We start from the raw sequence: 15,388 nt of genomic DNA, 5'->3' as shown, positions 1-15,388 counted from the left end.
CCCTTTATAGCTTTTTGTTCGGTGTGAGCCAAGGCTCCGTGTTGAAGGCCGTACATTGACCTATAATGGTTTACTTTTATAAATTGTTATTGGGATGGAGAGTTGTCTCATTGGCACTCGCACCACATCTTCCTATATCTATATATGTCTAGCTATCTCCTTCAGTTTTTGAGCTAAACAGCTTTTTTATTTATAATAGAGGTGTGTATGTCTACAGTGTTTTGTTTTTTTTATAAAATTTTCTTTAAATGTCCGATATTTTGACACATTAACTTTTTGGTACAAGCTATGTATATGTTACAGGCATTTTGTAAAATGACTGAATTTTCAGGCAATTTAGAAAATGCCTAACCTTGACAGGCATTATACAAAATGACTAAAAATAACTAGTCATTTTGTAAAATGACTGAAATTTTGAAGCAAAATTCCACAAAGTTTGTCGAAAGTATAGCCATCAAAGGCTAACAGTTAAAAAAGTACCTTTGGGTATAATTTGGCAGTAGATTTTTAACCAAATATATCATAATGATAAAGTAAGTGTTATTGAATTTGTCTCTTTAATGGAACTGACAAAGGTCTTTACTGAGTTTGGCTATAGCTCGTGTTTCAAGTGAGTACAGGTCTACTTTGAATAAACTAATTATATTAGATAACAGCAATAGTTGTTTTTCTGTAGATTAATATAATTTTGCTTTACTCGTGAAACTCTACTAAAATAATTACGATAATAGGAACGATTTGTCGTTCCCTATTGTCAATTTCCCTTTTCTGGACAGTGATGTGGTGTTTATATATCCCAACTCGTTCGCTATGCCCGTGTCTGTAGTGACTTTTTGAACTCAATTAATTATGTATCACTGTTAAATTATCAACTAAAAAAACCCACGAAAGATACCAAAGGGACATTCAAACTCATTGGTCAAAATTTATAACCAGATTGTTTAGTTTTATTTTTAATAACAGAAAAAAATAATAGATATGTATTATTGATATAACACACTTTCTATTAGCCAATGATATTATCGCCATCTCCTGGATATCTACAAAAATAATCGATTGATTACAACTATTTTTTTAAAGTGTCCTTCAATTTGGTAGAATTCTAAATAATAATATAAGTAGTCTGAGTAGAAGTAAAAGAAGAAATAGTAGACCTTATCATTTATTTACTACACGTAAGTATAGTGGCATCACGGTTAAAGACAACACAGTGAACATAGAACACTAATGCATGGTATAGTTTAACGTTAAGGTGACTATTTGTTACAACATCGCTGTAATAATGCATTGAAGTTTAAAAATTGTATATATTATCCAACTTTATTTTTTCAGCATTACTTTTAACCTGAAGGCTGACATATTGACCTGGAGTCATTTGTTTTCATGCAAACAACAAATTCAATCTGTGAACAAAGAATCGTGTTTGAAATATTATTGAAGATTTTTTTCCATGCATGCAATAAGCGGATATTCACGAGTGGACTGGATTGTGACCCTTGTCTAACGAAGATGTTACTAACGTAAAGAAAAAGTTGAATTTGCACAATTAACAAAAGCTTGATATTCAATTAATGCCATATAAAAAAAGTTATGCTGGTACACTTAGATCCATTTCAATGCCGACGTCACAGTCAAAGTAAAGATTAGTTGTTTTTTGTTCACTTAACACAAACTTGACGACTGAGTCTCTGCTAATGTAAAGAGTACTCATTTTGATAGACTTTGCACAGACATAACAACCGAGTCTCTGCCAATTTAAAGAGAAGTTGTATCGATACACCTATCACAAACAAAAAATCTGAGTATCTGCCAACATGAAGAGTATTTGTATATTGTACACTTAACACATACTTAACTTTTTAATATATGTCAATTAAAAAAGTTGTACACTTAACCCTTAACGACGGAGTCTCAGTCAATGTTAAGTGTACACTAAACACAAACTTGACTACGAAGTCGCCCGGTGAAGAGTCATTTGAATTTTAGCACATGTACAGACTTAACGACTGAGTGTCTACGTAAAGGGTAGTTTTTATGATACACTTAGCACAAACTTAACATGGGGTTTATATGTATAGAGTAGTTGTTTTGTACATTTATCACAAACTTAACATGGGGGTTATATGTATAGAGTAGTTGTTTTGTACACTTATCACAAACTTAACGATGGGATCGCTGCATATGTATAGAGTAGTTGTTTTGTACATTTATCACAATCTTAACGATGGGATCGCTGCATATGTATAGAGTAGTCGTTTTGTACATTTATCACAAACTTAACGATGGGATCGCTGCATATGTGTAGAGCACTAGTGCCACTAGTAGTTGTTTTGTACACTTATCACAAACTTAACGATGGGATCGCTGCATATGTATAGAGTAGTTGTTTTGTACATTTATCACAAACTTAACGATGGGATCGCTGCATATGTATAGAGTAGTTGTTTTGTACATTTATCACAAACTTAACGATGGGATCGCTGTATATGTATTATAGTAGTTGTTTTGTACATTTATCACAAACTTAACGATGGGACTGCTGCATATGTATAGAGTAGTTGTTTTGTACATTTATCACAAACTTAACGATGGGATCGCTGCATATGTATAGAGTAGTTGTTTTGTACATTTATCACAAACTTAACGATGGGATCGCTGCATATGTATAGAGTAGTTGTTTTGTACACTTATCACAAACTTAACGATGGGATCGCTGCATATGTATAGAGTAGTTGTTTTGTACATTTATCACAAACTTAACTATGGGATCGCTGCATATGTATAGAGTAGTTGTTTTGTGCATTTATTACAAACTTAACGATGGGATCGCTTTATATGTATAGAGTAGTTGTTTTGTACATTTATCACAAACTTAACGATGGGATCGCTGTTTATGTATTATAGTAGTTGTTTTGTACACTTATTACACACTTAACGGTGTGATCGCTGCATATGTATTAGAGTAGTTGTTTTGTACACTTATCACAAATTTAACGATGGGATCGCTGCATAATAATGTATAAGAGTAGTTGTTTCCACTACACATAAAACTTACTCGTCCTCACAAATGAAATATTCTTCATACGTGCAATGGACGTCATTCCATCTGTAACTTAGACCCGGATATATATGTGCACAGTCTTCATCGTGTGTGCTACCACCGTTACTAGGTTGTCCTGGATACCAGTCAGTATAAGTCAAATTTGCCTCTGTTGTTGCCCATTTCCAGTATCCTTCAACCACATCATCAGTTGAGTCCAACCAGAATCCTTAAAACAAGACAATGAAATATAGTCAAATATATAGAATATTAGAATTCTACATATCGTTATCCTAACCTTAGAATTATAAGAAGTAAACTATTTTCATAAATACATATAAAAACATAGAAAGATCGTCCAAATTGAATATTGTCTTATTCTGCACGAACAATGGCTTTTTAAAATGAAATAACAAAATTAGGCTCAATGTACATTTAAAAATGGTGAAGTCCATGAAAACAGGACTATTTTTTTTAAATACTAAGGCTTCCTACCTTATGAATAGATTACCTTGGCTGTATTTTACAAAACCTTTAGGAATTTGTGGTTAGCTTCTGTAATATATTTGCTATGTAATAATACAATCCAGTTTCTATAACTAATTTATTAACAAGTACATCGTTTGATGGTCAGACTACAGAATGACAACATGTGTATAAGAACTTCAATTGATCTATTTAATTACATGTTTATCTAAGAATGTGCAGACATGTGAGAGTTGCTGATCTGTCAATTATGATTACTGTAACAGATGATACGGTAATAAAGTGAGGTGAACTTTATAACACTTCTCCGGCCTTAGATAAAAACAAATTAAAAACAAATTAACTCAATTACAGAAAATTAATGTCTTTTCACGGCTACTGATTGATAAGTCCATATCAGTTTGAAAACAAATAAAAATGTCTGATCACAAAGATTCATTCGTTAAAGTTTGTCTGCACTGAAAATATAATTATGTCCTACTATGAAAATAAAAATAAAAATGTTCGCACTGGTCTTGTTGTTATTTCTTACACTAATTGATATGTACACACATGCACTGCGAAGTACTTAATGCACTTCAAACGGTTGTGAGGATTATTATGCCTCTTTATAAATCAACCATTTATTTCAACACAACATCCTTTAAATGCGATGGTTCTTTTCTTATTCTCTTCGGATAGCGTGGTTCCATTTGTTCAGTCATGTTTGACGGTTTCTCGGTTTGCGGTTGTTCGGTCTCGGGAGTACTTATCGGTATAGTTATTTCTGGCTCAAACAAATCACTGTCATTGTCACATTTTTCTTCATTTTCGTTGTTTGTGCAATCGAAGTTTCGTACTCTGATGTGGTCAATATGTCTACGAATGACACGTCCATCTTGCAATTTAATATGAAATGAAAGTGGTCCTGATTGTTTTATAACTTCTCCTGGAATCCATTTAATCTTTGAACCAATTGCGAAATTTCGGGCAAATACTCCCTGTCCTACATTAATTTGTCTGTTCACAGATTTCTTATCGTGATAATGTTTCTGTTTTTTGTCTCTCCTGAACTCGCTTCTCGATATTTGGAAAAACTAAATCTAGACGTGACTTGAGTTTCCTTTTCATTAGCAATTCTGACGGTGCCAGTCCTGTCGTTGTTTGTGGTGTAATACGGTAGTTGAAAAGAAAACGGTTCAACTTTTCCTGGATAGTTCCTTCTTTGATTTTCTTCATTCCTTCTTTGAAACTCTGAACTGCTCGTTCAGCACAACCATTACTAGCTGGATGCCACGGCGCAGAAGTGCGATGTTCAATTCCATTTGATTTCACATAATCGGCGAATTCCTTACTAGTAAATGCGGCTCCATTATCTCTAATAATAAGATCACATAATCCATGTGTTGCAAACGTTTGTTGAAGTTTTGCAATCGTAGCTTCGGATGTTGTAGAATTCATAACGTGTATGTCTATCCATTTTGAATACGCATCAACCATGATTAGAAATGTTCATAAATGGTCCTGCAAAGTCTATGTGTATTCTTGACCACGGATGGCTCGGATATTCCCACGGATGTAACGGCGCTTCTGCTGGTAACTTGCGGTTTTCCTGACAACTGTAACAACTAACTACAGTTAATTCCAAGTCATTGTCCATTCCCGGCCACCATATATAGCTTCTTGCTAGACTTTTCATTCCAGTAATCCCTGGATGTCCTTGGTGTAATTCATTTAACATGGCTTCACGTCCTGGTTGTGGTATGATTACTCTTCCTCCCGACAATATGCATCCGTCCTGACTACACAATTCATTTTTTCTGCTATAATACGGTTTTATGTCTTCACTGGGACATTTTGACGGCCATCCATTCAAAATGTATCTAAGCACCATAGACAGTATTGTGTCCTTGCGTGTCCACTTTTGAATTTGTTTAGCATCAACTGGCGTAGTGGCTAAATGTTCCATTAATAATATAGTATCACCTGGCGTTGGTGTCTTTTCAATGTTTGGTTTCAGCGGTAGTCTACTAAGTCCGCATTACCATTCAAACTCCCTTCTTTGTATACAATCGTGTACTCATATGCAGCTAAAGTCAGTGCCCACCTTTGAATTCGAGATGCGGCCATTGTAGGTATAGGTTTATCTTCTCGAAATAAACCTATGAGCGGCTTGTGATCGGTTATGATTGTAACGGGGTGTCCATACAAATATTGATGAAATTTCTTGATACCAAATATTATGGCCAGACTCTCCTTCTCAAGAACGGAACAATTCTTCTCTGCTGATGTAAGTGTTTGAGATGCATAAGCTATTGGTCTGTCGCTGCCGTCGTCCATTTCATGCGAAAGTACGGCGCCTAATCCATATGGTGATGCATCACATGCTAAAATTAATTTCTTTTTCGAATCGAAATGTACAAGTACTGATGCGGATTTCAACAGCTGTTTTGACTCTATGAACGCTTTTTCCTGTTCTTTTTCCCAACTCCATTTTGTGTCTTTCTGTAGAAGTACATGTAGCGGCTTTAACAAGTGAGACAAATTCGCTAAGAATCTATTGTAATAGTTCAGCATTCCAAGATAAGCTTTCAGTTCTGTCACATTTGTCGGACTTGGTACTTTATCGATCGCCTCAACTTTACTCTCAACTGGATATATTCCGTGTTTGTTTATTTTAAATCCCAAATAAACAACTTCTTCGGCCATGAACACACACTTCTGTTTCTTTAACCGAATTCCAATTCTCTTAAATCTAGACAATACCTCAGAAAGAGTATTAAGATGTTTCTCCCTTGTTTTACCCGTTATCAGTATATCATCTACTCGAACCAAAACATTGGCTATACCTTGAACAACATTTTCAAGTGTTCTTTGGAAAATACCTGGGCTGGACGCTACACCATACGGAAGTCTATTGTATCTGAATAAACCCTTATGCGTGTTTATAGTCACATACCTCTTACTGTCCTCATCAAGTTCAATCTGTTGATATGCTTGGTTTAAATCCAATTTTGTATATTCTTGTCCTCCTCCAAGCGTTGCGTATAAATCCTCTGTTTTAGGAATAGGATAATTATCCAACTTTGAAAACGGCATTAACGGTTACCTTGTAGTCACCACAAATTCTAATAGATCCGTTCTCCTTAACTACAGGTACTATCGGAGCGGCCCAGTCGGAAAATTCCACTTGCTGAATCTGACCCTCCTTCTCAAGACGTTCAAGTTCCATCTCCACTTTATCCTTTAACGCATACGGCAAAGGGCGAGCCTTGAAATATTTCGGTACGGCACTCTCATCAACATAAATCTTGGCTTTCATGCCTTTTACAGTTCCAAGTTCATCTTTTAAAACCTCATTATTTGCTTCCAAGATCACATTCAAATCACTTGATTGATTATCACTTCCAACGACGGAGAAAATATCCTTCCAATCCAGTTGGAGTTTGTTCAACCAGTCTCGGCCAAGTAAATTCGGACCTTTACGCTTCACTATTAGTAATGGTAATTTTGGGCTTTCCTTTTTGTAATTGACATTGACGATTGCACGTCCTATTACAGGAATCTGCTCTCCCATATATGTTCGGAGTTTAGCACTTGTCGGTTCGATTCTGAATTTCGACTTGTATTCCTTGTAAGTATCCTCGCTCATGATAGAAACTGACGCTCCGGTATCTATTTCCATGGCTATTTCACATTCATTTACATTGATTTGCACTTTGTATGCCTCATTAGATTTATTTCCAAAATGAAAAACTGAGTAAACTTCATTTTCACTTTCACTACTTTCATCCTGCTCCATGAAATGAGCACGTGGTTTAAAACGTGATTTAAACTCTCTATGATTTTCACTTAAATTCCCATTGGCAGATTTGTTACGGCATTTCTTTGCGATATGTCCTTTCTTTTTACAACTGTGGCATTTTGCATCCTTAAACCTGCATTCAGCGGCTAAGTGATTTCCTCCACACCGGTAACAATCTCCTTGTTTCGAATTTCCAGAATTGTTTCTTGTATATGATTTTGAAACTTTGTTGATTTGTTTCTGAAATGTTCCATTTGTCCCACTCGCTTGGATGTCCTGTGCATTCTTCTCTGCAGTCTCCATAGCGGTAGCAATTTCCAATGCCTTTTCAAATGTTAAATTCGGCTCTGCTAACAGCCTCCTCTGTATGCGGTCACTCTTTATCCCGACGACTAACCTGTCACGTAACATTGCGTTTAACGTGTCACCATAATTATAGTGTTCTGTCAGACTTCTTAGTGCTGCAATAAATGTCCTCACTGACTCGTCGCTGTGTCTTGTCCCACTGTTAAATTTAAACCTCTGAATGATTTCTGATGGTACTGGATCTCGGTGGTCCTTCACTAGTTTTGTTAAATCGGCATAATACAATCCAGTTTCTATAACTAATTTATTAACAAGTACATCGTTTGATGGTCAGACTACAGAATGACAACATGTGTATAAGAACTTCATTGATCTATTTAATTACATGTTTATCTAAGAATGTGCAGACATGTGAGAGTTGCTGATCTGTCAATTATAATTACTGTAACAGATGATACGGTAATAAAGTGAGGTGAACTTTATAACAGCTTCGTACTTTATTTTGTCGTTTCACTTACTTTTCTTTTATTCTAGCGTCACTAATGAGTCTGTAGACCAAACGCGCGTCTGGTGCAATACAAAATTTCAATCCTTGCATCTATGATGAAGTTCTCTATAACTGATGTCCAAGTTTTATCACTATTGGTAGTACGTCCTGGTTGTTGTTAACTTAATAATATTTTTACAGGGTTTTCTCAAACGGCTGAATACCAAACATTTGCAATAGATACATTCGGGTGTATTGGTTCATTTTGAAGTTTGGGCAAAACTAGTTATAAAGGCAAACAATTACAAAGTTGAAGAGCTTTGAGAACCCAAAATTCCAAAAAGTTGTGCCAAATTTAAAAGCTTTATTTGCTGTTATGAAAACAATCTTTTTAATGAAAAACTCAACAAAGAAGACAGGGGAATTTTTGTGTATACTTTTTTTATATAAGATTCAGTTTTTTTTTTAAATGTTTACCTCTTTTTAATGTCATTGATGTGTTCCTTAAGAATATCTCTTCTTCCTTGCTTTCAACAATGACTAGATTTGAATGGTGAGCATTACAAGATGCGTGTTAATTACGAAATACAGACTATTTTATTGATTACAAGAAAATAAAAGTATCTCTATTCGACACTATAAGTACAAAAAGCGTAGAAATTAAAGACATTGACAATTCCTTGTTTATGTGATGTTGTGATTTTCCGAAATTCTCTTTGAAATACTAGTATATATGGAATAATTTCTATACATCCTTTCCGTCACTGAGAAATAATATTGGTTAACGATTAGCATTACATGTGCGCGCTTTTATTTAAGACATGTAAATGATAGTTATTTAACACTGGACACTTTTAATTTGCAAAATACTAATTTGCAAATCCGCCGCCGCCTCAAATAAGAGCTACAATGTCATGTATATAACCAAAATGTGCGGAATTATATGGGATTCAATAATTTCATTGGTTTTCTACTGTTACTATTATATCGATTTTGCTATTTGATTTAGAAAAAGCATGGGATTTTTAATATCCTATTGGACAGGGCAAAATCCCATGGATCGACCATTATCCCATGGGATTTTGGTTAAATCCCATGAGATCTGTTTTGGTCCCATGGGATAATTTATATTGGTTAACGATTAGCATTACATGTGCGCGCTTTTATTTAATACGTGCAAATGATAGTTATTTATCTATTTACCTCAATACGATTTTTTGTTATCTTAAGGTCCCTTCTTGTCATATTGCTAATCTGTTTTAATTTATTTATTCCTTTGCTTTCACATATTTGGTTTTGAGCTTTTCTAATAAAGCCAGGTAAATCATCCTCATCATCTTCAGTATCCTCATCATCATCAAGTATTATATTCTAGAATGTTTTATGTGTTGCCTCAAGAAATCCATGTCTTACATTTTTTGGGTATTTTATTAGTTTGTTACCATTTATTTAGAAATCCATTTACTTTGTCCTAGTAGTTTATTCGTGTTTTGTCTAAAGAAATTAATTTACTATGTCATATTATTTTGCTTGTATAAGTTTATTTTTTCAACAAAATGGGGTTCATATGACCTTATTTGTTTCCACTTACAGCTGCCCTGAACCAGTCAAGCTTGTATGAACTGAAGAGATAGCAAGATTCGGAGAAATAGTACCAACCAAATGGACATCCTGCATTTACTGCACCTGTTGAGAGCAAATAGAAAGTATGCATGAGTTGTTTTAGAAATTTTTGAATTCAAAAAGAAAAAAAGTACAAATAAACACATTCAGAAAGATAAACTAAAACAAATAAATGTGGCAATTTAAAAAATATATTCCAAATGGTATCTCAAATTTTGAGACAAGAGGTCATAAACACTCTATTATAAAATACATGGAAATGCAATTTAATGACAAGTCAGGAGTCTGTAATTCAGTGGTTATCTTTTGTTACTGTGTTACATATTTGTTTTTCGTTCTTTTTATGCCCCACCTACGATAGTAGAGGGGCATTATGTTTTCTGGTCTGTGGCTCCGTTCGTCCGTCCGTCCGTCCGTCCGTCCAGGTTAAAGTTTTTGGTCAAGGAAGTTTTTGATGAAACTGAAGTGCAATCAACTTTTAAACTTAGTACACTTATTGCTTATAAGATGATCTTTCTAATTTTTAAGCCAAATTAGACTTTTGACCCCGATTTCACGGTCCACTGAACATAGAAAATGAAAGTGGGAGTTTCAGGTTAAAGTTTTTGGTCAAGGTAGTTTTTGATGAAGCTGAAGTCCAATCAACTTGAAACTTAGTACACTTGTTGCTTATGATATGATCTTTTTAATTTTAATGCCAAATTAGATAATTACCCCATTTCACGGTCCATGGAACATGGAAAAGGATAGTGCGAGTGGGGCATCCGTGTACTTTGGACACATTCTTGTTTGTAGATACATTAGGCCGTTTGTTGTGCTCTAAAACTTTCTCACCGTCAATAATCATAAATTTCAAAATGATTGCCGAAAACACATATACAATGTCAACGATTATTTCACGCCCATGATTCATAAAAAGTGTCGATGGACAGTGTTTGATGTCTTGGCTTATTTTTAACTTGTACAGTTTCTCTATGACAGTTGTCAAGATAATTGCCTAATTTATTCAACAACATTCAAGGCAATACCGGTAAATGTTATAAGGAGACCATTGACAATAGTTGTTATGATAATATAAGTGAGAGGTTAAGCTAGCTTCAAAACTAGGTTTAATCCCCCATTTTCTACACAGAAAAATGCCTTTACCAAGTCAGGAATATGTGAGTTGTTATCCATTAGTTTGATGTGTATGAGCTTTTGATTTTGTCATTATTAGGGATTTTTCGTATAGAATTTTCCTCTGAGATAGGTATTTTTGTTATTTTACTTATTTGTATATATAACCGTTATAAGAGAGCGGCATTTTGTTTGTAATAAACATAGAATTAATGTTAACGATTACATAGAAGTGTTAGGTACATGCATCAATTTATGGTCTCATATTGTTCTAATTGATATAGAAACATGTCTGTACTAGCCTACATTTAATCTTTGACTTCAATATCATACATGTAAATTGTCTACAATAGAAACATTTGTTTCATTATGGTAAACAGGCTGTCTAATTAAATTAACCAATGTCTCATTATTGAAACTTATCTTTGTACTTACCGGCATAAATAACAAGAAATAAGAAATTTAAAGAGACCATCCTGTGAAAATTTAGTTGTTCAGCGTATTCCTTATCGTAAACATTTACTAACTTTTGATTAGACAAGGTCGCCAAATGTTGATCTCTTCGTTCTTTGAACTTTGGATTGTTCTCAACTGTCTGTTGCTCATTCTTCAATTCATGCTGTTTAATTTTGAGACTATTTTATAAGGGGAATACCGTAAAGCGGGTTATTTTCGCGATTTTCATTGAACTAGTTGGTGGATTCAACATATTTATCATTACCTTTGCATGCATGTATAATTTTAAATTTGCGGAATTTATTTTTGCGATTTTGTTCTATCCCCGATATAAGCAAAATTTGCACCCTGCGGAAATAACCCGCTATACGGTATATTTGTCTTATGAATCGAGGATATATTTTGTCATCCAAAACTTTAAATTCAAACAAGCAGCAATACATGTACAGTATAAATGTGATAATGTATATATAGGCTTTATGGTTTCTATATACTCTATGAGCATAGTTTCCTCGTTTTCGAATGACAGATCAAATCTTCCGCTCTTCATCCCGTTGGACCTTACCTGGAAAAAATACCTTTTGCATAAACTGTTAAAAATTCGTTCATAACATGCATAAGACATGCATAAGATATTAAATCACATACAAATCAAGACAAGAGATGCATTCCGTCATTGTGTTGTTGTGCAATGGTTAATTTTTGTATTCTGGTCTTTCGTATAGCTAATATGCATGCTCTGTATATATGCCTTTATAATTTATTTGATGACATTTTTTTGTTTATAGTTATTAAGATTATAACGCAATATTGGCAGCTATACTTTTTACAATTTATGACTAAAATCAGCAAAGACCCATCGAAACAACATCTGACACAAAAAAATAATAATACTTCTAGATATTTGGATAATATATTGGCTCTCAATAATGACGACTTCAGTATGTATACTAAAGAAATTTATCCTGTTGAACTTACTTAAAGCTAATACTAACAATTACCACTGTCCTTTCCTCGATCTTGATATCTATATCATTAACGGAATTTCAAAGCTTAATACAAACATTTATGATAACAGAGATGATTGTTCATTTCTTATAGTTAATTATCCATTTTTAGATGGTGACGTTCCTTTGTCACCATCTGACGGTGTTTATATATCTCAACTTGTACGATTATACTTGCTCATGTATATAACAACGTTTTTGATTTTAGCGAGAGAAATTTATGTATTACTGAAAAATTATTACACCAGGGTTTTCGATATCACAAACTAGTCAATAGTTATCAAAGGTACCAGGATTATAATTTAGTACGGCAGACGCGCGTTTCGTCTACATAAGACTCATCAGTGACGCTCATATCAAAATATTCATAAAGTACATATTTGAAGAGCATTGAGGATCCAAAATTCCAAAAAGTTTTGCCAAAATACGGCTAAGGTAATCTATGCCTGGGATAAGAAAATCCTTAGTTTTTCGGTAAGTTTTGTATTCAGGAAATATAAAAATGACCATATTATTGATATTCATGTCAACACCGAAGTGTTGACTACTGGGCTGGTGATACCCTCGGGGACGAAACGTCCACTAGCAGTGACATCGACCCACTGGTGTAAATAGTTATCAAAGATACCAGGATTATAATTTAGTACGCCAGACGCGCGTTTCGTCTACATAAGACTCATCAGTGACGCTCATATCAAAATATTTATAAAGCCAAAACAAGTACAAAGTTGAAGAGCATTGAGGATCCAGAATTCCAAAAAGTTTTGTCAAAACATTTACTCAATTTTATCATCGGTACAAGAACATTATTCAAAAATATAACTCAACATGCAGAAATCTTATACATTTAAGTATTTCACAATATGGTAATATTCTTTACAAAGCACAAATATCAGTATTCACCTCAGAAGCTAACAAAACCTTAAATAGAATGATTAAGGAGGGATATAGTTACGATACTGATGTCAGGTCAATAATGATTGCAAATGTTTGCTTTAAAATTGATTCAGTTATAGGGTCTTTGCATCGGAATTGAACACATTTATTTAAAAACCAGTTGTTGGCATGACACGGGTTATGTTCTTGTCATATATTTTATGATGGTATAATACTAAACCCCTAACGGGAGGGATTGTGCCTTAAATTCATATGATGAAGACAATTTTTCAATCAGTTTAAATGAGGTCTGGAGCTGGCATGTCATTTACGGCTAGTAGTTTGTTGTTATCTATGTATTATTGTCATTTTGTTTATTTTCTTTTGTAAACTCTTCTGACATCGGACTCGGGCTTCTTTTGAACTGAATTTTACTCTGCGTATTGTAATGCGTTTACTTTTCTACATTGGCTAGAGGTATGGGGGAGGGTTGAGATCTCATAAAACATGTGTAACCCCGCCGCATTTTTGCGCCTGTTCTAAGTCAGGAGTCTCTGGCCTTTGTTAGTCTTGTATGATTTTTAATTTTAGTTTCTTATGTATAATTCAGAGTTTAGTATGACGTCCATTATCACTGACCTAGTTTATATATTTGTTTAGGGGCCAGCTGAAGGACGCCTCCGGGTGCAGAAGTTTCTCGCTGTATTGTAGACCTATTGATGACATTCTGCTGTTGTCTGTTCTATGGTCGGCTTGTTGTCTGTTTGAAACATTCCCCATTTCCATTCTCAATTTTATATTCTATTTTTGACATATTTACCTATTATGTCTGTATATTTTGTTCACACATCGTTTATATATAATGGAATTTTATACAACCATGTTTTATTGATCATTTTCTACATAAGAAAATACCTGTACTAGGTCAGGGATATGACAGTTGTTGTCCATTCGTTTGATGCGTTTTAGGTGTTTGAGCTTTTGATTTTTTGTCATTTGCTTAGGAACTTTCCATTTATAATTATCCTCTGAGTTTGTTAATTTTGGTATTTTACTTTTTTGTACATATAGAAACTCATGATATATACCAGGATTAAATTTTGTATTTACGCCAGACGCTCATGTCGTCTACAAAAGATTCACCAGTGACACTCGAATCTAAAAAAGTAAAAAAGCCAAATAAAGTACGAAGTAGAAGTGCACTGAGGACCAAAATTCCTAAATGTTTTGCCAAATACAGCTACGGTAATATATTCCTGAGGAAGAAAAGCCTTAGTAATTCAAATATTCAAAAGTTTTATAAACAGTTAATTTATAAATATAACCAAATCAATGATAATTCATTTCAGCACATAATTACTGACTACTGGGTTGGTGATACCCTTGTGGAATTTAAACAACACCAGCAGTGGCATCGACTCAATGATTGTAAATAAATTCATCATAGATACCAGGATTAAATTTTGTATTTATGCCAGAAGCGCATTTCGTCCACAAAAGATTCATCAGTGACGCTCGAATCCAAAAATGTAAAAAAGGCCAAATAAAGTACGAAGTTGAAGAGCATTGAGGACCTAAATTACTAGTACTAAAAGTTTACCCAAATACAGCTACGATAATCTATTCCTATCACCGTTTAAGCAAAAGCAGTAGTACATATATTTGATCATTGAGGTCAATTTATGAATAAAGTTGCTTTGTAAGCAGCATAAAACTTACGGAAGCGTATTAGGGCCATGGGTTTTTTTATTTTTCAAATTGTCGACTTTAATCTTGGAATTTCCAACTTTTATCATGGAATTATCAACTATGCGATACCAATTATAAAGTTTTGATCCTTCGATGAATTTTTGACGAAAGTGTGCTTGCAAGCTATTTTTCATACAACAGTCTGATTTAGAAAGTCGGAGTTTAAAAAGGGAACTACATCAAGTGGTTAAAACTATCCGGGTTTCTTATTTTTCATTCCTTATTCATGTTATTGAATGACGAACTTTACCATTAAGTTCGCATACAGTTTTTCGGTATTCAAAATATATCATTTATTTATTCTCATTAAAAAACAGAAAATGTATTTAACTACATGTATCTTGAAATACAAAGTAAAATCGCATTTCATGAAATTGTCGGTATCTTGAGCTAACAGCGGGATTCTTTTCATAAAAGTCTATTCCTTGAAGGTTCATAGACAAAATGACATACACAAG

The 15,388-nt window shown here is 34.0% G+C and overlaps 1 protein-coding gene across 1 annotated transcript; it reads right to left on the bottom strand.

The window, feature by feature from the left end:
- Nucleotides 1–925: 925 nt before the first annotated feature.
- LOC143063553 (hepatic lectin-like) lies at nucleotides 926–11,370 on the bottom strand. The gene is made up of 5 exons (XM_076235760.1): nucleotides 11,278–11,370; nucleotides 9,695–9,789; nucleotides 8,581–8,674; nucleotides 3,056–3,269; nucleotides 926–1,040 (listed from the first exon to the last, which is right to left on the bottom strand). Exons 1-5 carry the CDS (start codon nucleotides 11,315–11,317, stop codon nucleotides 1,007–1,009), a joined length of 477 nt encoding a protein of 158 aa, XP_076091875.1. The 5' UTR covers nucleotides 11,318–11,370; the 3' UTR covers nucleotides 926–1,006.
- Between the last annotated feature and the right edge of the window lie 4,018 nt (nucleotides 11,371–15,388).

The sequence above is a fragment of the Mytilus galloprovincialis genome, chromosome 2, assembly GCF_965363235.1.
Source record: "Mytilus galloprovincialis chromosome 2, xbMytGall1.hap1.1, whole genome shotgun sequence".
NCBI classification, from domain to species: domain Eukaryota; kingdom Metazoa; phylum Mollusca; class Bivalvia; order Mytilida; family Mytilidae; genus Mytilus; species Mytilus galloprovincialis.
Note: the sequence above shows the minus strand (reverse complement) of the source record. Positions and strands in the feature narration are given on the sequence as shown.

Excerpts from the sequence above, each read along its gene's own strand:
- LOC143063553 (XM_076235760.1), bottom strand. The coding sequence starts at position 11,317 with ATGGTCTCTTTAAATTTCTTATTTCTTGTTATTTATGCCG. Across the intron at positions 9,790-11,277 it reads ATTTCTTGTTATTTATGCCG|GTGCAGTAAATGCAGGATGT; the intron begins GTAAGTACAAAG and ends TGCTCTCAACAG. Across the intron at positions 1,041-3,055 it reads TATTTCATTTGTGAGGACGA|ATATCCAGGAGATGGCGATA; the intron begins GTAAGTTTTATG and ends TTATTTTTGTAG.